At 39.3% G+C, this 22904-nt stretch overlaps 1 protein-coding gene across 12 annotated transcripts in view; it reads right to left on the bottom strand.

Annotated features, from left to right (window-relative positions):
- Positions 1–2132: 2132 nt before the first annotated feature.
- Positions 2133–22904, bottom strand: part of OSBPL6 (oxysterol binding protein like 6) — a 208023-nt gene continuing 187251 nt past the window's right edge. For 7 of the 12 annotated variants that reach the window (XM_070045952.1, XM_070045951.1, XM_070045950.1 and 4 more), the window contains 10 exons: positions 19713–19800; positions 18651–18904; positions 17764–17901; positions 17357–17420; positions 15758–15836; positions 13895–14039; positions 11779–11923; positions 9597–9723; positions 7862–7984; positions 2134–6472 (listed from right to left, as the gene is read on the bottom strand). In XM_070045952.1, coding sequence (XP_069902053.1) covers positions 6364–6472; positions 7862–7984; positions 9597–9723; positions 11779–11923; positions 13895–14039; positions 15758–15836; positions 17357–17420; positions 17764–17901; positions 18651–18904; positions 19713–19800 — 1272 coding nt within the window. In that variant the 3' untranslated portion in view covers positions 2134–6363. Of the gene's footprint in view, positions 6473–7861; positions 7985–9596; positions 9724–11778; positions 11924–13894; positions 14040–15757; positions 15837–17356; positions 17421–17763; positions 17902–18650; positions 18905–19712; positions 19801–22904 lie in introns of all 12 variants that reach the window. The other 5 variants (XM_070045948.1, XM_060302209.2, XM_060302208.2 and 2 more) reach the window with 1 other exon arrangement.

Raw genomic sequence — 22904 nt, forward strand, 5'->3', positions numbered from 1 at the left:
AACAAACAGGGGCGACGGAGTGGGAGGTTAGGCCAGCGCACCCTCATTGGAGGGTCCCCGTTGGCCGCAAGATTCCCTGGGGGCTGAGGGTGCTTGTTAAAACGCGGATTCTTGGTCCACACCCTAGATGTATGGACTCAGAGTCTTTCGAGGGAAGGTCAGGAATCTGCGCATAAACCAACAACCAAGATAATAACTTGGCCCCCTGGGATCGATCCAGACACCCGCCCCGAGGAGCATGATCCCTGCCCCACTTAGAGAACCTACTTTTGTTTCCTAGATCCCATTTCTCTTTTATTCATTCTTGCCTTTTCTCTTCATTCGCATTTAATGTCAATCATGCTGTATTTGACAGTCTCTGGGAAGGTTTGACTTTTGAGCAACAGGCTTTGGGGGGCAGGATATAAAGAATAAGCTTTCAACTTGCACAGTAGCCTATGGCAGGAAGTTCACTGGATTCCAGGCACTTCATTTCCATTTCTTTTTCAAAATCAGGTTTAGCAACTTTATTTCCAGATGGGGAGTGAGAAGATTTTAAGAGATGGAAAAGCAGCCTTCCTGAGTTCTGGAAGTTTCAAATGTTTGTGACCTAAAAGTGGGGCTGGGGAGACCAACAATACGTAACTCAGAGTAGGCTACTTCCCTTCTCTTCCTCATCAACATGACGTTATTTCAAGAGCCGTCATTCTGGATTCCCACGGCTTTGTCAGGTATTCTTTCATTACAAACAAGAGAAAACCACTTCCCCGGGCTTCCTCAGCACTGCCGGCAAGTTCAGTGTTACCATTATTTTGGACCCCTAAAAGATGGAAATGAATTAATTAACTTACATGGCTATTTTGATGTGAAAAATAGTTCATTGTTTTCTAAGTATTTCAAATCTAAAGTTTTTACTGGGTTACCAAACCTAGGACTTAATGAGCATCTCTTGCAATATATTATTATTTGATGGTGGATACTGGGGTAGGGGCATGGGAGGGGTTTAGAGGCATACTTCTCCCATATGCATACAGCCTCCTAGAAAAATTCCATATGTAATTAATACAAGAAAATAGACAGATTTTGAAAAGTGATGAAAGCTGATCAATGATTGCCTCGGGGTGAAGCATGGGGAGGGGGAGGAGAGAGGGATTAGAAAGGGGCAGAGGAAACGATTGGTGATGATGGATATGTCCACTATTGTAATTCTGGTGCTGGTGTCAAGAGTATATGCATATGTCAAAATGTATCACATTGTACAGTTCAGATATGTAAAGTTTATTGTATGTCAGTGACACCTCAATAAAACTTTTAAAATAAGCTTGAAATGACTGAAAAAAAAAGTTTCTAGCAGCCACATTATTTCCTAAAGAAATAACTGAATGAAGATAATTAAAGGGGGTGGGGAGTTGCTACCTAGGATAAAAGAAGTGATAGTTTTAGCATTATTCTGTCTTTAAATGCTTTTTTTTTTTTTTTTTTTTTGTGGTACGCGGGCCTCTCACTGTTGTGGCCTCTCCCATTGTGGCACACAGGCTCCAGACGTGCAGGCTCAGCGGCCATGGCTCACGGGCCCAGCCCCTCTGCGGCATATGGGATCTTCGCAGATCGGGGCACGAACCCGTGTCCCCTGCATCAGCAGGCGGACTCTCAACCACTGCGCCACCAGGGAAGCCCTATTCTGTCTTTAACAGTGTTAAGTTGTGCTTACCCCATTAATTAAAAGTAAGAGAAACAGGTAGAACTCAAATAGGATTATACTTTGCTTTATGAAAACTTGATAGTCCTCTTTCCAAAATTGTCCTAATTTATATTTAGAAGGAAGAAATGATAAAAAACAATTTTTTTGCAGAAAATAGAAGCATTCCTTTTTTATGTTTTTTCCTACCAATCTGGAGATACCGAGGAAACTAATAATACATAATTATGGGGTAATTTTTAATCCATGAACATTTAATAGTGTTCCACGGAGCTAAATGCAGTGGTTCTAATATTGATATACTACCCTGCAACTGTGCATAAATGTTGCATATTTTATAAACACTCAGTGACATAGTGCAAAAGAACAGACACATGTATCCCTGCCCCTCACCATTTCAGGATCAGAGGGAAAGAGAAAATGAATCAAGATAGTTGTTTTGGAAAACAGAAGTATGCATATGACTGACAGGCATGTAAGCTGGAAATTATGGGGTATTTTAAGTAACCCATGAGAAATAATGACTTAATTTTTTAAAAAGCCGATTAAAAACCAGCAAAATCTGAGGGTAAATTTGCACCCTGGGTAGCAGCATACTGCCACCTGTAAGCTGCCTTAATCGTGGGGCTCATTTGCTTATTAAGATGTTGGGAATGCTGACTCAGCACAGCAATTTCTGAAAAATTCATTCTTCTTTAGATACATTTTGGAAAAATTAAAGCTAGTCCTTTCTTAAACAATTTGCCATTTTCTCTAATAGCGAAGGCTTCAGCAAAGGTTTAACAATTCAGTCACAATTCAGTCTTAAAATTATGTATTAAAGTCAGGTTTAACAGCATGATTCATGTGATATATATTTTAGATGTATCAATTTCACAAAAGAAATTCAATTAAAACTTAGAGAATCTAATCCTAGTATGATAAGCACTATTTCTAAATGACTGGGAAGCTTTTTGGAAAAAAAAAGAAAAAAAAATCCACACATTTTAATCCTAGCTCCAATGACATTTTTTCCATCTCTCCTCCAAAAGAATATTTCTAGAGCACAAAATAGATTCATAATTGTTTAATTAGATACATTTCATATATCCTGAACATAATGGTTCCCATAGAAATAAATATTTTGTACACAAACTTTATTTACTTTGCCACAGTCATAATATACCAACTCAGTCAAGTGCAAACATTTATTACAACCCCTGGTGTGTGAGGAGCTCTGCTCCCACACTTCATTATCTGGATGACAGAGAACAAGATTAGACAAAATGGATAATCCACAAGGTACTAACAAAATGTACATTCGATTATGATTATAAACCCTTCTCCAGCCAAGGGTGTAATCAGAACTAAGCAAAACAGTCGGCTCAGTTTCCTCTTTAACTCCGCCCTCCAGTGCTCCTTGGGGGCAGGACCCAACGTAATGATTGATTAGTGGAATCGCTAAAAGTCCTGGGGCCAGAATGAGGAAGAGCAGCAAAAGGTTTAGAAAATCCACAACGTGGCATCCCTTGTATGAAAAACTCCTTGGTTTCTCTTACCAAAATACATTTGGTAGTTTTTATGTCACATATAATTGATGTGCAATATTAAAAGGTATCTCAAATGAGGTTTATTTTTACGACTGCCTGGAATTTCAAGTAACCCATGAAAAATAATGACTTAATTAAACAACCCAATAAAATAACAGTAAAATCTGAGAGTAAATTTGCACCCTGGGTAGCAAAATAATTAGTTTCAGGTCGGCCTCTATGCATGCTGGTGTGTGCCATCAATCTGTTCTGCCTAGCCACATCCATAGGACCATCATCACTTACTGCTTTCCTTAATGACCAGCTCAAAAACATGAAGGAGCTTACAGTAAATCACAGGGGAGGTATAAAGATATATTAAGACCACTTCTATCCTAGATTGCTTTAGGGGAAAAAAAAGTGCCCCTGAAATAAAAAGGTTTATATAAAACTCTAAGAAATAAGTCATGTTTTATCAAGAATGACCTAATATCTGTTCTATCCTTTTGCTGTTTAAACTAGTCTCAAAAGCCCCCAAATTATGCAGATGAAAATTCCGAACAGAATAAGTGTCACAATTCTGTAACCATCAAATAAATAAAAAGTGAGAAAGAAATAGGGGATGGGGCCATTACATTGGTATGAATGTTTGATGGGGAGACTTGTGAATCAGGTATTATAGGAGCGTTACCTAAAACTTAATCGCTCACTTGAACTCGAATTCTAATGGGGATATCAGAACCTCAAAATAAATTATAAATCTGGGACATTATAAAGAATGTGGTGATTTTAATTAATTTGACATTCTTCTCATTCTCATCTTGAAATCCTAGTCAGAGTTTCAGGTTAGCTCTGACCAACATTCACCTACCTGATTTGTCTGTTTAACTTATTAGGTAGTAAAGGTCCATTCTACTAGTTATTCTCTTTCTTAATTAAAACTCACTGTGAGGTACAGTAGTTGCTTCCCTCCTGGGTCCTCTTCCAGCTGCCTGATTGATACTATCGTTGGTCACCTGGTGCCTCACCTTCCTACTTGTGGTATCTTCCTATTTGTAGTACCTTTGTTTGCAGAATTCGTTCCTTACCTTTAGGCTAAAATCTGGAGACTCTTCAGGGAAGTGCTAGTAAATACAGACAAGAAGCACTGTAAACAGTATCTAAAGTTTTACCAATCATGGGAGAACATACCTCTCTGAGGAAGTCAAAAGAATTCTAATTAAATTCTAATTAAAATTAAAGGCATATATCTCAGGATGCAGATAAAAGAACGTCAAGATGAATGAGCAGAAAAAGAATTGATAATAAGGGAAATTTTACTACTATGCGGGAAGGCACCCAAGACTTAAAATAGGAATTAAAGACATTGAGACACCGAGGGAGGGTGTTGCTTACATGCTCAGAGCTAGTGATGGATTAGGGAGTTTGCTTGACAATGAAATTTCATTCTAAACCAGTGCATGCTGTACATATAACGTATGGACTAAGATAAAAGGAGGAATGAGTTTCAGGATAACTAAAACTTGCTCCACCTAGTGGAGACTTCAGAGTTTTCCCTTATGCTCTCAGCAGTCTTGGTTTGATAGTGGAATAGCCATTACTAGGAATGCTTTGAGTGGGAGAAACAACACTAAAATCAACACCTCATAACAAAATGTAAGATGTTAGTAACCTTGTTATCAGAGATTAAAATAACACGTAAAATCTGATGGTAAGAGTCTAAGAATAAAAACGTAACAGAATAAAATATACATGATTTTATAATTCTCTAGGAAAATCTCTAAAGAGATTTTTAAAAAAATATATAGGCATTTAAATAGTTATCTATGTGCAGAAACTCAGGAATACTAATGCAAGTTACTACAAAAGCCTCTATATATTAGTGGAGGAAAAAACAAATCCTGAAGTACTCAAAACACATTTCTGTCCCTCTCCTCCCCCCATTTTTGTTGGGATGGATAAATTCCTTAGCTTAAGTTTTATATCTCTGCCAATAGCAAGGTAAATGTTTAATATGTGGTCATGTATCATACAGAAACACTTGATGAGAATATGAAATATGAATTTGCATAGAACTCATTTAAACATTGCAAATAAGCTTCTAGTGGTCTCACGTCTGTTCCCAGTGGAATTCCAACAGTGCCGATGGGTTGGGCACAGGACACATGTGGGTTACACTGTGTTTCACTCAAAATTAGTTATGTTTACAGTACTCCTAAGCCCACAGACAAATTCCATATGCTTTTTGTTATTTCCTTCCAAAGTTTTAACACTGATGCCGAGTGTTCAAATCAAATACGGATATTGCCAAATAATAGGGCACACTGGGAGGTTAGGTGGAAGAGGGATGGTTTATTAACTGTACGCAGGACAGGAAACTGACGAGCAACTGAATACAGAGATCTACTTAGCACACCTTTTCCTTCTTGCCCTTCAGACATATGATACAGTAACCAATATATCAAAGTAAAGCACATGTTGTTTACTTTTTTCAATCCATTTGAGTTAGTCTCATAATTCTTCTGATCCCAGAAAGTGAATCATGCCATGATTCAAAACATCTGTCCTTCACATAAACCTAGGGGCACACATTTAAAAAATGACTTATTGTACATCTTTGCATTTCTTAAGGCATGAACAATGGCGTACAGATGGAACAGGTTCTGAGAAGCATCACGATGTCAAAAAAGCATCGTCTTTTTTGACAAGGCCAGCACAAGTACACCACATCAAACAGACACACTCGACATCTGAGCTGACTGCTGTGGCCCAGGAGCTCCTGCAATGAGGGGATGGCGCTTCCAGAAAAGGACCGAATGCGTGGTTCATATGTCATGTTGCTTTAAACTCTCTGGATCAGCTTTAAGCACCAGTTACAGTTTGTTTTTCTTTATAGACTCTTCAGACCTCGGATTTTATATTCTGCTCCTTTTATGCTTTTCGAGGAGGGTGTGGATGTTTTTTAAGGAATATGGTTGCAGCAAAACAGAAAGGATCTGAAAGTGGTTAGGGGCCTTGTCTAATGCACTTCTGAAAGTCTATTATAAAGATGAATAGAAAAGCAAATGGTCAGTTTTCAGTCGACCCAGAAACCACGCGGAGCTCTAAGAAACATAATTGTGCATAGTTATTCATTCATTCAGAGCGTGTTATGTTGGCTAGCTCTATATTCCCAGTTTACCAAAGAACAGGGCTGTCTACTTTGCTAAACCCGGGGTCCTTTCGCAGCTCCCAGTAGGTGTCGTTAGAAACCCAGGCTTCTCTTTGATTGGCATCAATCACTTTTCTGTGAAAGTATAAAAATCAACATTAGATACAAATCTCATTCAGGTGACCTGATAATTGGACCCTCTCCTGTAGATAAGACGTGTACATATAAGCAGTACTTGGTAAGCCAGTGAGCATCCTATCTGCTGATTGATGATCTGACTATTTTGACTAGAAATAAACCCACTTTTGTTGTGAAATGTTTGAAATGGAAGTGGGTAGGGTCATGAGGAGAGGGGCTAAGAGCGGGAATAAATCACCTCAAGGCAGGACTAGAAAGTGAAGTGGCCCAAACAGGGACTTCCCTGGTGGTCCAGTGATTAAGACTCCATGTTTCCAATGCAGAGGGTGCAGGTTCAATCTCTGGTTGGGGAAACAAAGATCCTACATGCTGTGCAGCATGGCCAAAAAAAAAAAAAAAAAAAAAAAAAAAAAAAATAGTGAAGTGGCCCAGACAAAGCATGTACAAACCTTGTAACTAGAACTTCAGACCCCAGACCCACAAGAATTTTCTCTGCTTCACTTGTGGGGAAAGTATGCAACCTCATTAGCTGTAAGAGCCTCCTCAGGGTCCACGCGAGGGCACTTTCAACATCTAAAGGGCAAGACTGCATTTCTGCTCCAGCGCAGCCAGGAGATGGCAACTAGAAAGGGTATGAGGTTATTCTGAGCTGATCTGTCCTGGCTCTGAAGGGCAACAGATGGATCTGGAAACTACAGCTTAGTCTGTGTGATGTATCCTGCAAATAATCCTGTAATAATCACCCACGATCACACCACAGAAGGATCAAATCTGAACGGATATAAGCTCCATGTGATAGAAATAAAATTAAATACTAAGGAAGCCAGGATGACCTTGTGGGCAGTGGGGTCCCACCTTATCTCTGGGTGAGGGAGTGGGAACAAGTTTCTACCATTCGAAAGGGGGTAGTTGGAGGACAAAGAACCTCTGGGCAAGACCCTCACTCTCTATTGCTGTCCATGAAAGGAAAAGAGATGTCGAGGAAAATTTATTTTTATGGTTACAAACTTTTTTTTTTTTTTTTCCTGCAGTACGCGGGCCTCTCACTGTTGTGGCCTCTCCCATTGCTAAGCACAGGCTCCGGACGCACAGGCTCACGGGCCTAGCTGCTCCGCGGCATGTGGGATCTTCCCGGACCAGGGCACAAACCCATGTCCCCTGCATCTGCAGGCGGACTCTCAACCACTGCGTCACCAGGGAAGCCCTACAAACTTTTCACAAGACCAAAATCTGATTCAGTATTTTCACTGGCAAAACCAGTGATGAAAATCAGTTTAATTTTCCACCTCGAAGTTTCCTGGACATAAAACTATCCCTCATTTTCTTTTTACCTAGAGTTTTTCATTGCTTGTGGCAACCATTTGCAAAACATGAAAACTGACTTACTTAAAAAATTTTGGTATATGTTCAAGGTTGTTTTCTTCCATGTATCGTCTTCGAGATCTCTGGAGTTCCTCTACTCTTTGCTTCTCTGCTGCTGCAGCTTCTAAATTTCCTTCTTCCAAAAATCTAAGGAGAAAGCAGTTTATCTTTTAATACGTTACCTTCTTCTCTGAGAACAAAATAATCTCATTTGCATAAACTTAAATTCTGGTTGCTGTGAACATAACACAGTGAACAGTAATGCTCTGATTATGTCCCTTCGCCCCTTCCCCGGGCCACACTCTCTCTGTCTGCCACCAGCTAACATACTTTCTGTGTATGTGAACTGAATTATTGAATTCAGCAATAAAATGGGAGGAGTGAAAAGTAAGTGGTTGGCTTTGAAGACTTTTCTGTGCTGTCTAGGGTTCCACAACTTGAGATTTTCAGGTTGACTAGAGAGTCTGGGGTTAGGACATCATGAAGTCCCCGGCTGTGCTCCTTTTCCACGTTATCACAAAGCACTTGTTAAAGGCCACAGCATGGAGGATGGTACCTGAGTGTTCTTCAGCTACTTTTAGAACAGATTGAGAGGGAAGGAGTTTTCCTGTTTTATTGGAGAGAGTAAAACTGATGAAAAAGGATAAAGTAACAGTTGGGGGAAATTACAAAAGGCTACAGAAAGGAAATGAACAGTAAATGAAATTCAGAAAGGGAATACCAAAATAGAATTGAGAAGAAAAAAGCAGACCCAATGGTGATTTGCAAATATTTAAATTCTAAAATGAGAGCAAAGAACAGGTATACAGTATGATACACACTGTACAGGAAGCTTACTGATAAGTTTGAATGTCAAATAGTGAGACTGCATGTTCTAGAGAAAGAGGGGGGAATATGAGGGAACTAAATAGTAGAACATTCAATACTGGGAACATTTTGGTGGAAGACAGATAAAGCCACAAAGACACTGGGAACAGAAAATGACCTTGGATACAATTTGTATGACATGTAGAATTCTCGTAAGAAGTAAAACTAATTCTGTAGGAATGGACATGAGTACAGAACAATGTAAGGATAATTTAAAAAAAAAAATCAGAAGGTATTAAAGGTACTGTATTTTGAGTATATCTCACACCCCAGGGGATCAAAAACATGTTGGGAAAACTCCACACTTTGACTCAAAGTATTTCTAGGTACCCCTGTATCTTATCCTCTTATTCTTCACTGAAATGGTTAAAGGGGATCAACTGTATGGTGATGGAGAGAAACAAAATTTTTGGTATACACAGGTATACAGAAGTAGAAATAATGTTGCATACATGAAAATTATATAATGTTACTATATATGTAATGTTACAATTATATAATGTAACACCAATGTTACTTCAATAAAAAATTTTTAAAAAAAGATAGTCCACGTTATAGAGTAATAGAACTATAGAAATACAAACACTGAGGTGAGGAGTGATTGTGTGAAGAGTTCAATAATTTGCAGACCTTTGGTAAATTGGTGGGGGGGGGCACTTTTTGTTAAAAAACGTCTGTGTTACCTTCTGCGGGGAACTTTTGTTGAGCTAATTTCTATTATGATCATCCTCTGAATGCTCTTTACCTAGGTAGAAGACTCAGCTATTACTGAGTGAATAAGGGAATGAATGATTCAATGAATAAATAAATGATGGTGGCGAAAGTCTTGATGACTTCTGTAAGCACCATGCCATGACCTAGTGTTCATTTTAAATACCACTGCCCTGCTCACCTCTGATCTGGCCGGAATCGGGCATCTGTTGGTGGAAGGAGATCTTTTAGTACAGGATCTAACTCATTAAGCTCAATAGCGAACCTTGTGAAGCCATAGTAGAGCTCATAGTTGGTCGGCATGGAACCTGGAATGAGGCCAAGGAACCACTGTGAGAGGCAAAGAGGCTTACAGAACATGCAGGAGCTGACTTAACTCGGGTGCTTAATTAATACTCATATTAACATCAAATTTATAGTCATAAACATTAGATTGCAATTTTTTTTAAAGGATTAATGATTATTTGCACACTTAATTTAAGACACTGGGTAGGTAATCAGTATCTTCACCCTCCTCTCAAATAACTTGAAGATCACCACTTTCTAATGTAAGTGCTATTCTTATTCCCTGACGAGTTAGATATTACTGTTAATTTTGCAGTCATTGTTTGTTTAGATATACCCACATACACACAGTATGGTTGCTCACTGTTCCTTCTTGTATCTCTGACCTTTTATGTGGGAATGATAAAGGTGCATCTTTTGGAAATTCATTTAGTGAGGATCTGTTCGTGGTAAATATTGTTTTCTTTCTCTATAAATGTTGATATTTAATCATAGTTTTGAAAGAGGCCTCTTATTTCTTGAAATATCAAGTGCTCTTATTTTCAGAGTGTGGTAAGTCTTACTCTGCCTGGGTTCTTTTTGTGTTTTGTGATTTTTCACTGTGAGCTCTTGTTTCTTGGATCTTCATCTGTGGGAATTCTTAAGGCCTGGGATCAAGTTGTTTGTTTGTTTGTTTGTTTGTTTTTGGCCATGCTGCGTGCCATGCAGGATCTTAGTTCCCCAACCAGGGATCGAACCTGCTCCCCCTGCACTGAAAGTGTAGAGTCTTAACCACTGGACCTCCAGAGAAGTCCCTACAAATTTTTTAAGTGAACTAAATTGGTTTTATTTTGCTAAATGGGAAACTTTATGTTGATTATCAGAACTGATAGATTCATATATTTAATAAAATCCAGCTTTTAAAATAAAACTTTGTACATACAGTAGTCTTCACTGGTTAATTTTTCTCTCAAATACCCAACTGGGTAACTAAATGCTTGGGTGACTAACTATAAGCATTAAGATTTCACCAAAAAACACTTACAATTTACTTCCATTTAGAAAAGAAAAAGATTCAGATCTAAATTAACGTTTACTGGCACTTTCAAACTAAATTTGACAGCAGGATCTTTGTAGGCTCTGCTCATTAATGTGCTCCAAGCTCCTAGAACAAAGCCTGATGCTCAGTCAGTACTCAATACATAATTGCCAAGTGAATGAACAAACCACTCTACTAGCAGGGAATTTAAATACTCATTGAGGAAACCAACAACTAATATTAAAGTTAGGGATTAACTGACAAAATTCCAATGAAAATAAATGTCATGTGGAGCCTTGTTCCATTTGTACTTGATAGTCAATTATATGCTAGTGTATTACCAGAACTCTCTTGATGTCTTTTATTAAATGTCAGCATATTGCAGCTCTTTGATGCTCAAGTAAAAAGATCACTTATTCTGGTTAAATTATTGAATTTGTGGATTATGGATGTTTGCAGGCTTTCCTTTGTTTTACTAAAACAGAGAATAAATAACACGAGTAGGGATTTGAGTTTGTATATTTCAATTATTCAAATGGTTTAATAAGTATACCTAGTTTTTGAAATGCAGTTATTACATTTAGAGAGATTTTACATGAAGCCCAATCTCTGACCACACGTCAGATTTGGTCTCAATTCTACAACTCCTTACTATCAAATATTGGAATTTATTTAACTTGTGGATTGAGGATAGATGTAAATATTATTGTCTTAAGCATCTATGTTTTTAATCTATTAAAAGAAAACATAAGGGGCTTCCCTGGTGGCACAGTGGTTGAGAGTCTGCCTGACGATGCAGGGGACACGGATTCGTGCACCGGTCCAGGAAGATCCCACATGCCGCGGAGCGGCTGGGCCCGTGAGCCATGGCCGCTGAGCCTGCACGTCCAGAGCCTGTGCTCTGCAACAGGAGAGGCCACAACAGTGAGAGGCCCGCATACCGCAAAAAAAATAAAAAGAAAAAGAAAACATAAGGTGTACCGCATGGGATGATCTGACCTTCCCTGCCTTCTGCCACTCATGGCGCCCCCCTGAGGCAGGACACTCATGCCGGTCTCACCTGGTCTCCAGATGCACTTGGCGGAAGGGGCCACACCGCAGTACAGCCCTTCATGCCACTTCCCAAACAGCCGGTGCACCACCTTCCCTTCCTGATCCATCACAACCCCCTGGACTTCATTCACATTAGAATTCCAATAATTCACCTGGAGAAACCAAACTCCAGTTAAAACACTCAATCTCTTTAATAACACCAATCCCTGTAACTTCCACATGGAAAATTTTCTTAACCTTGAAGTTTCTCACGCAAACCATTTCCAGGCATCTATCTCAAAATGTTTTGCATGGAAGGGTGGCTATCTAAGTGTTAGCTGACTTAACTTTTAAGAAAGGGATGACCCCATTCCATGTTAGAGCATGAGACCACAGCCCAGAGAAGGCTCAATTTCTATCTTAACTGAATATTAATTTACAGGTTAAGCAACTTCTTCCTCCCATTGTCCTGTCTTGAACTACCCTTGGCTCATGGATTTTAATGATTTTCAATTGGCAACAGGAGAAATAGTTTGTAAAATCATTTTCATAGTAGCTGTAAATGACTAAATTTAATCAGGAACACCTTGTTCTAGCTCTCTTCCAGCCATGCTCCTCCCCAAGGGGTCAGAAGTCGGCAGGAATTTACCCATCTGGATCCCTTGGCCCCTATTCTAGATCAGGCCCCAAGTACGCAAGACCCTAGAATTCCTTGTCCAAATGGCTCTAAGCGGGACTTCCCTGGTGGCGCAGTGGTTAAGAATCCACCTGCCAATGCAGGGGACATGGGTTTGAGCCCTGGTCCGGGAAGATCCCACATGCCATGGAGCAACTAAGTCTGTGTGCCATAACTACTGAGCCAGCGTTCTAGAGCCCGTGAGCCACAACTACTGAGCCCACGTGCCACAACTATTGAAGCCCACGCGCCTAGAGCCTGTGATCTGCAACAAGAGAAGCCACCGCAATGAGTAGCCCATGCACCGCAACGAAGAGTAGCCCCCTCTTGCCACAACTAGAGGAAGCCCGCATGCAGCAACGAAGACCGAACACAGCCAAAACCAAAAAACCCACAAATGGTTCTAAGCTTATTCCACAGCCTGCACAGGCCTTTCCTTGGATTTATCGTTAGGCCTGAGGGGTGGCCAAGGGTGGCTGTTTGTGGGGGTGTGGACTGGACTGCCTACACACGTGTTTGCGGCCCCTTGCAGCGCAGGGCAGAGCTGGGGGTGGGAAGCAAGTGGGGAAGGCCGTGGGCCAGACTGGTTCTCCTGCGCTGCCAGGTTTCCAGCTCGGTGTTCCCAAGTGTCCAACCTGGACTTGCAGGTTTTGTCAAAAAAGGTACTTTTGTCAGCGTGAAAGGATAGAACATATTTTATTTGACAGCTTGTGGGCTTGATTTACATACTTTAAATATTTACACATACGGTATGGGGACTGCCATTTGTACTCTTGCCCTGAGCTCTGCAAATATTAGGGGCAGGCCTAAATCTAAGTTTCCCCTAGCCTAAAAAACTAAGTGCGCACAGTTACTGTCACGCACGACCCAGTCAGCGCAAATGGTGATCCTGGCTCCTCAGTTCTGAACCACTTAATCAGTCTATTAAGAAAAAAAGGAAAAAAGAAAAATATCTAACATCTTCTCTTGTTAATAAAGGTACTGCTTTTTGTTGAACTTATTTAAGATTATATATAATAATGGCAGAGTTGGATAAGCTTATAGGGACTGGAAGCTATCATCTCTATGCATCTTCAGAAAATGACAAGTGCGATATATTTAGTTCCCTAAAATAAGATCACTTGAATATGTTGTAATCAAGCAGGAATATAAATGGAATATAAACCAGGAGACTTGTTATAGGCAAGAAGTACTCTCTGGAATTTTACTTAATGAACTGGCTGCTTAAAAAGAAAATTCTTTAACAAGAATTTTTTTTTTCTCTTTCAAGATGGTGCCTTTGTTGACCTCTACACCGTCAGACGTCTGCATGCCCGGAGCAACTCCACCAGCTGGTCCTGCTTTTTTATCTAAAATGTCCATAAGGATCAATGATACAGAACTAACTCACTTGCTGCGGCTTAAGGTAATTGTTTTATTTCTTCCCTAGGAAGCATTTTATGTCCTTTGCTATTGTAAGATTATTTACCTTGACAAATGTGAGTTTGCAAATGCAAACACTGCTTTTGGTATTTCTAATGGTTACTTCTCCATAATGCTCTATCCACCTCCTCCCACTCAGGATGTTGTGTATGCACGTGGTGACCTTATTCCACACATAGCAATCTCCATACCTAGTGAAGAATACAGCACTGATTAAAAACAGTGAAGGTAACAAATAAATATTACTGTTTCTACCAATGAGAATATTTTTTAGCCATAGCTTCCTTTCCCCTCATCTTTCTCTTATTTCTTTCTTGGAAGTTTCTATGTGGTCAAGGCCATTTATGACATGATTCATTCATTTAAGGAACATTTCAGTGCTTTCTATGGGCCAGGTGCTAAAGCTACCAAGTTGAATAGGGTCTGTTTCCTGCTCTCCTGGAGCCAATAGTACGGTAGGGATAGATGGACGCTTATAAGAGCACAGAGGAGTGTCCTTAGATCTGCCCGGAACGTGGGGCGAGTGGCAAGGAAGATTTTCTAGAAGAGGCTGCGTCTGGTCTAAGCTTGGAGGGTGGAGAGGAAGGTACTACAGGCTGGGAAAGGCAGAGACAAAGCCACAGAGGCCAGAAGGGCACAATGCATCCGGGGACCTGTGTGTGGCATGCTTCAGGTGAGTGGGTGTGACGGGAGGTAAGGCTGGAAAGGTGGGACAGGGCAGAGCAGACAAAGCCCTCAATGACCCACCAGTGAGTCTGGACTTACCCTATAGGCAATGGGCCATCACAGTAGGGTCCCAGGGAGGAGAGAGTAGGGTGTACATTCAAGAAAGGCTACTCTGAGGACATTGTTTCATGCTGTGAGTTAAGGCCAAATATGTGAATAATTCTTTGGGAAAAGACTGATGAGCATAGATGGCATGAATCTAATACAAATTCTGGAGAGTAAGGTTACCGAGTTTCTGCCAAGGAAGGCGATGACAGTTCCTACTCACCTTTAAATTTGCGCATTACATATATGTTCAAATAAAACACTGTTTCAAAAAGAAATGCTTCTGGGTTTCTAAAAAATTTATGAATTGGTATGATGTAGGCACTATGGAAAACTCTCTTCCTCATGAGTTTGTAAATATTGAAAGTTTATTTTGTGGCCGTGGGAATTCCTCCCTCTCCCCACCGTCCTCTATATTGAATCTACCAGCAAATTCTGTCATTCAAATAGACAATAACAAAACAGAACAAAAATCAACCAAATGAAGAAAGAAAGAAAAACAATCAAGCCTTTGGCCTCAATGAAAACTTCAATTAATTTTAAGATGTATAGGCTATATCCTCTAGAAAACAACCATAAAAGGATTCTATCACTTCCTTAATTAACTATACATTAAAAATAGTGCTACGGTAGGGAGGGTGGGAGGGAGGGAGACGCAAGAGGGAAGAGATATGGGAACATGTATATGTATAACTGATTCACTTTGTTATAAAGCAGAAACTAACACACCATTGTAAAGCAATTATACCCCAATAAAGATGTTAAAAAAAAAAAATAGTGCCTGGATCTAAGATGAACTCGAAAGTGAAAGTATAGATTATATAAAAAAGAAATGGCTAAAAAGAGCCATTTTAGTTTGCATTTTATTTTCATATAAAATGCAAACTAATGTGGTGACTGGGACAGGTAGGCTCTGACTGATGAATGCAGGATGTGAAGAGATAAAAAGGAAGCTTCGACACATTTGCTAAAGTTCTCATTTGCTTTTGTCGGGGCCCAGTCTCAAAACTTCGGTGAAGTTAACAGAAACATTGGCCATACAGGAAAATGGCCCCTTGGTACCTTCTAGAGTTTCAAATACCCATTTATGATTTAAAAAAGCAGATAAGAGACCAAAAGGAAGATGAGCGCAACCTACTTTGGAAGCATGGCGTTCAGGGTTCCCACAGGCAGGATTTCCATTGACTTCCCCCAGAACTTGTTTTTCCATCTGATATCTAAACGACATAAGGCAGAGGACAAGAATATACACTCCATATCTAATCATTTGCTCTAGAAAAATGAACTTTTGTATTACACTTTATATTTTACAAAGGAAACTTTTGTAATCCCAACTGATTCTATAGTGTTGCTTTAATAAGACAAGTGCCTGAGGATGGCCCAAGGTGAGAAGATTAATTGTGAACCCCCCCCCCGCAAATATCTATGTATATTTTTCCATAATATATGCTCTATATGTGTTTTCAACAAATAAAACTGGTAAAGTCTTGGAATAACCTGTGTGTGTGTGTGTGCATATTCACATACACACATACATAGACTCTACTCTGCGTTAATGTCTCCATAAATGTTGTTTCAAGTTTTAACTAAATGGTGGAAATATTATATATATATGTATATATATGTGTATGTGTATATGTGTGTGTGTATGATGTATAGAAAAAGTAATTGCAGATTGTGGTATTGCAGTACGACTGATTTATATACATATTTAAAGAGTACATGACTTGGGAGAACAGTAAAAAAATAATGCCTCTAAACACAGATAGGTAAGATTTATGAGAAAGTGGGATTAACTTAATGAACATGTTCCTGTGCTGGCTGTTAAGATACTACCCAGGGCCCAGCACTTCATCTCACATGATGGCTTTATGTTTTACCTGTGGTCACTCAGGTGTATCTGTGTATTTGTAATAACTGCCCGGTCTCATTCTGATGAAATAAGGGAGCTTAGTGCTATCTCCACAAAATTTCTGACTCTCTTGTTCTGATGAACAAGAAATGATTTACTTTCTTAATCTGAAATAAAGTACAGTCACAGTGCTGCTCTATCATTTTATATCCTTTTTAGGTTGAGGAAGTACATGTAAGAAGAGTCATACTGCGATCAGTGAAGTACCCTTTGGACCTCCACTGAATGTGAGGGAACTATTCACACTTAGTGGTAAATTTATATATATATATTTTTCTTTCTAGAGGGGTTTTGAAACTTTTTATTCTAGGCGAGTTTGCAACATTCTAATCGAACAATGGGTATTGATTTAGTAGAGACTTCATTCCAAACCCCCAAGCCTCAGTGAGTTAAAAGACCAGAAATCACTGCAATGTATATATACCTAAATAGACTGTGACCACATACAACGTGTTCTAGAGCCTTCTTTGAGGATTAAGATCTCTTTGCACACCCTCAAGAAGCAAGAAGCCAGCAGATACAACCTCCGTGCTAAAGATGCAGACAATGAGTTGAATGAGGTAAGGAAATAGCCCTGAGCTGGCATAGTCAGCATAGAGCTCTGCTGTCCCATAGGGCTTTGCTTCCTAAATAAATAATCCCATCTCCTAGATGACATGGTTCCATCTTTACATCAAGAAATCTAATTTCTCAAACTGAACTCCACACCAACTACCAATATTCTCTGAGTTCTAAAAGCAGAAATCTAAACTGAGTACTTTGGAAACTAGAAACTTTCTCATAGGCTCATCAATTGGATTTTGAAGTGATAATTGAAATACAAACCTTGCCAAAACACAAAATTCTTGGATTCACAGTGACAGGCAGAAATGGGTGGATGATGGCTAACCTGGGAATTAAAAACAAAAAATGACATCAGTGTTAAAACTTCCATAAATGATAATTTTTTACAATGTATATTGGCTACCCCCAAATAAAAACTACTCAACTCATCCATCTCTATTAGTGAATTATTCTCAAAATGTATAAGTAAATTACTGAATCTTTAACTTTTACAACTTCATGCTTAAACACACTTAGAAGTTGTAGTTATATAGATAGGCTAAGTGAATTTTCTGTTAATTAGTATTATAACCCATCTCAATCAGATGTTTATCAAAAAGCTATTTTCATCATCAAACAGCACTCCTACAGTTTCTATACAGAAACTCACTGAGTCCAGTGGGACTTACCTGTTCTGAGAAAAAACGGAATCCTTTGTCCTCTCTAATGCATTCATAAGTCTCCCCAAGGACAGGGTTGAATGGCTTACTTCCTGCTCTGAAATAGGTGGAGCAATATCCTGAAACTGCAAATGCAGCAATAAGAACCTGTTAAAACATTTAAGAAAGGAAAATAATATAGGAGAGACTACTTCCAGGTCTGCTTGTCTCTTATTCCTCTAGATTTTATACATCCCCATCAGTGGGTGCTCATTTGACGGCATCTGCATTTTCTATTTTTTGCACACACTCTTCATATACTCATAGGGAAAAAAAGATAATTGAAAATGAGGTTAAACTCTCTTCATGGGAACCAGCAGACAACTGAAGCCAAATATTCTTCATTTATCTGTCTTCCTGAGTATCACAGAGTTCAAAGGTTCTGAAAGCCAGTGTATAGGTTATGCCATTTGCACAATCTTAGCAGGAGGGTTGTGGCTGGTGGTGCTTTTCAGAGGGCAGGTCAAGTTTTCCACAATCACATGGAGTAGAGGCCAGGGCAAAGAACAAACAGGAGGTTACTTTCTCAGACCTAAGTTCCTGAACAAATGGGCTCCCCTGGCATTCAGGAAAAGCTGATAAAGCAAGGCTAGGCATGTCTTAAACCTGTGAGGAGGGTGATACCTTTACATTCTAACTTTAGAACCACCCAGAACCAAGAATAAGTCACAAGGTGTGTATCTTTCAGTAGAGGTATCTGGATCTTTTTGGCCCTGCCTGGTTTATGCAATGGATTCCTCTTACCTATGTGGTGAGAGTATTAGGCAACAACCAAATATGCTATCATAATGAATTCTGCCTTAGCCCAGGTCTAGGGTTGGCAAATCTCCAAAGGGCGCTGCTCTGTTATTTATTACCATGCGCTCATAGGGACTGTCCGTTTCCGAAGCCTTGTCCAGAAGCTCACTATACTCCATTTCCTCGCAGAGATGCTGCAGAGTGTTGAGTGGCTCGTTTAGCTCCACAGGCATGGAGACTTTAGACAGGTCTTTACCAATGTTGTTCCTCAAGATATTCCATAGGTTAATGTTACTGGTGTCGGGACAGGGAGCTGGCAGGCGTGCTCGACGTCCGTTTCGGAAGGCTCCTCCTGTAAGCTCCCCGTTCAAGACTGGAAGAGGGAGAAAGAGGAGAATCACAGTGCAAGAGATCTTGCTTTTCTTATTTCCCAGAACCTGGGAGGGTAGGAACCCTTTCAAATAATTCTGATTGTGATACATTTCTTAAGCCTTCATTATACTCTCTCAAGAGGGAAGAGAATTATTTCAATACAAGGTTGCTGATAAATGCACAAAACATCAACGTACAGTTTTTTAAACAAAGTGTTAAATATACTTAAGTATTACACAATAAAAGACAAGTCAAACTTCTAAAAATTAAATATATTTAATACGAAGGACATAAAATTTTGGTTTGCCCAAGAACTAAACTTTTTCTTTTTTTCTGTATGTCTTTTATTATTATTATTATTTAATTTTTGAATTTTATTTTATTTATATTTTTATATAGCAGGTTCTTATTAGTCATCCATTTTATACACATCAGTGTATACATGTCAATCCCAACCTCCCAATTCATCACACCCCCACCCCGACCCCCCCGCCGCTTTCCCCCCTTGGTGTCCATACGTTTGTTCTCTACATCTGTGTCTCAACTTCTGCCCTGCAAACCGGTTCATCTGTACCATTTTTCTAGGTTCCATATATATGCGTTAATATACGATATTTAAACTTTTTCTTTTAACCATCTACCTAACAAAATTTTCAACCATTTACCTCACCAGATTATATGAGTAACAATTTATTGATCAGCTGCAAAAGGAAAAATTAGCTATGGGGTCAAAATGATTGTTCATTGAATCATCAGCATTGTAACTTGGCATGTAGATAGAACCACCTGGAAGCTCAAAGGATGCATACTTTGCCGAGAAATGTTGTCTGCAACACTGGTGTTGTCTTCAGATATATTATCACTCACATCACTGATGTAAGACTCATCATCTGAAGCCTAAGGAAGGGAAGAAAGTAGAAAGGATCAGAACTCTCATTCAGTCTTGAAAGTTCAGAAAAATCAAACAATGAAAAACAACAGGATATTGCCCAAATGAGAAGCAGAGGTCACAGTGGGAACTGTATGTGGCATATGTGCAATGAACACCTGAGGGTCCCCCGTGAGCCAGAATGTAGGATTGCCAGAAAGCAGCCCTGTCTTTAAGTAGCTTTCTGTCTTAGTTGGGCTGAGACGCTGGGGGAGGCCAGCGCATAACCAGAAATGTTTCAATTCAACACAGTAAGAATGTGCAAAAAAAGGAGGCCCTATGGATCCCCCTAGAGGAGTCAGGACAGGCTGCCCGGAGGAAGTAGTATTTGAACTGGGTGTTGGAGGATGCAGGAGTTGCCCAGTTGTTAGAAGGGGGAGAAGCACAAGAAGAAGGGATAGTGTGCAACAGCAAGGACCATGAGAGAAACATTTATTCTAGGAGTGCTAAGAAGTCGAGTGGCTGTAACAGAGGACAGGGTGAACGAGATGAGGTCCGACTGTGAAGGGTTTTTCATGTCAACATAAAGGGTTCACAATATAATCATATGAGTTATTAAATGCAAGGAAATGACAGAGTCATATTTAATTCTCAGGAAGATACTCAGCAGCTTTCCCTAGGGAGGCCAGACAATAGGATCCTACATAGATCTGGGTAAGAAATACTGACCAGTAACACTAAGATGGCCACAGTAAGGATCAAGTAGTAAAACTGCATTTGGGAACCACATCTGAAGTATACGGACAAAATCTGGCAGATTATCTAGGGGCAGGGGAGAAAGATTTAGGGACAGGGAGAAATCGAGAATTAAGCCATTCTCTACGTGAGAGAAACATGGAACTAAAATGAAACCAAAATTCACATAAGAATAAAATTAAGGGGCAGGGACTTCCTTGGTGGTCCAGTGGTTAAGACTCCGTGCTCCCAGTGCAGGCGGCCTGGGTCTGATCTCTGGTCAGGGAACTAAGATCCCACATACTGTAACTAAGCACGCGCACTGCAACTACCGAGCCCATGTGCTCTAGAGACCGCGTGCTGCAACTAGAGAAGCCCGCACACCACAACGAAGGCCCAGCACAGGCAAAAAAAAAAAAAAAAAAAGAATAAAATTAAGGGGCAACATATGTACTAAGGGGATTTAGAGACAGAGCAGATAAGAAAACAGAGAAGTACTGTAGAGCCATTCAGAGGAATGGGAAAACCAATGTTTCTACTATAGGCAAGAAAGCTGTTGATACTTATTTACTATCTTCAAAATGGAAATATGCTGTTAATTTTTCTGAACATAAAAACAAAACATTCTTATCGTAAAAAGTTAGAAATTACATGAAGCTAAACAGATGATATGAAAATCATCCATTCTATGACCTAAAAGAAATCACTTTCAACATTTCATAGGTACTACCCCCAATTTCAAAATGCCTATGTAAACACACTGATACGTTTATCTTTAGATACTGAAAAAGGGGATTGTTTTACATACTATTTTATAGTGTTCTGAATATACTTCCATTCTTATAAATATAGCTCTTCATCCGTACTTGGAATGGCAACGTATTTCATTAGACAGTTATATAACACAAGGAACTTAACCAGCATTCACGTGGCTTCCAATTTTTTATTACTTACAGACAATACTTGGATGAACATCCTTGTAAACATATTTCTGTGAATCTGTCTGGCAATTTCATTAAGATTTATTCCCAGAAGCGAAATTGCTGGGTCAAATGAGTCTCTTTTAGGCTTTAGCTGTATGTTGCCAAATTGCTCTCCTAGAAGACTGTACTGTATTACATCGTTCTCATCATCAGTATATGAGAGCATCCATCTCTCACACCCACTTAAACACTATACATTATCAATCTATATTAGTATGTATCTACCTAACACACATAAAAGATCTCTAGTTTGAATTTCATCTTTAGTGAAACTGCTGTCTTATCTTTCACACATTTTTCAGCTTGTCATATACACTGCATTTTTTTCTAGTTTGCAATTTATTTTTTAATTTGTTTATGCCACTCTTTTTGGCCATGTAAAAGTTTTAAATTTGTATGTAATAAAAACCATCAGCCTTTGCCTTTAAGGTTTCTGGATTTATTGCTGATGTTTTTAATAGAGTTGGGGAGAATTCATATATTTAGGGAGATAGAGTTATACTCAGAATGATTTTGCGTAAATGAATAATGATAGTTTTGCTTTTGCGCCCTGAGCAATGCTATAAAGATAGCAAATTGAGAATAAAGTCTTTTTCTCATTTGTATTTTCCCACTGCAGCTGGCTTCCAGTTCTCATTGACTGCAACTAAATGGAAGGCTAAGCCTTTAGGCCCATGAAAGCCACATTCTAAACCTTGATAGAAATAAAAGGTAAATCAAACTCTTCCATGTGATTTCTCTGAAAAAAGCTAATCACATCCAATTATGTTAAGAGAAGACAAAGGCCTGCCTGAACCTAATTCATGTTGCATGCATGTTTATTACATGAACATTTAGAAGCTATAAACAGTCTAGTCCTCTTCAATTTCTAATTTCACCCAAACTAATATATGATAGAAATAGTCCAATATCCATGCCCATGTAGAAAGTTCCGTGTAGAATATAAAAGAGCTCTACAATGACAGTGGGCCCTGAATAAGATCTATATTATCGTATGTGTGAGCAGTAGCTAAGGCCGGGCAGTCTGGCTATGGTCCACTCACGTTGTCCTGTATATACAGTTAAGGCTCTGCCATATTATAATGAAACAGTTAATATATATTAGTTTTCTCTCCCATGCTCAAGAAGTCTTGGAGCCAAATATTTCTCTTTAAGAGGTTTGGGATTCAAGAGAGTTCAGGAAATATTTTTTTCTAACTGCGACCAGGCATGCAGCATTGCAGAAACAAGTTTAAAAGGCAAGTTTAAAAGGCAAGGAAGTAGATCATTCTGGAAGTGAGAAGAACATTTTTTTTAAAGAGGTTGCGCATTCATTAAGTGAAGCACATAAAGATTTTTCTCTCAGTTATGGAAAATGTTAATGTAAGACAGCTAAGGCCCAGATGGTTCTCCGATTAATCATATGTAATGAGCTA

Source organism: Globicephala melas, chromosome 7 (genome assembly GCF_963455315.2).
Source record: "Globicephala melas chromosome 7, mGloMel1.2, whole genome shotgun sequence".
NCBI classification, from domain to species: Eukaryota; Metazoa; Chordata; class Mammalia; order Artiodactyla; family Delphinidae; genus Globicephala; species Globicephala melas.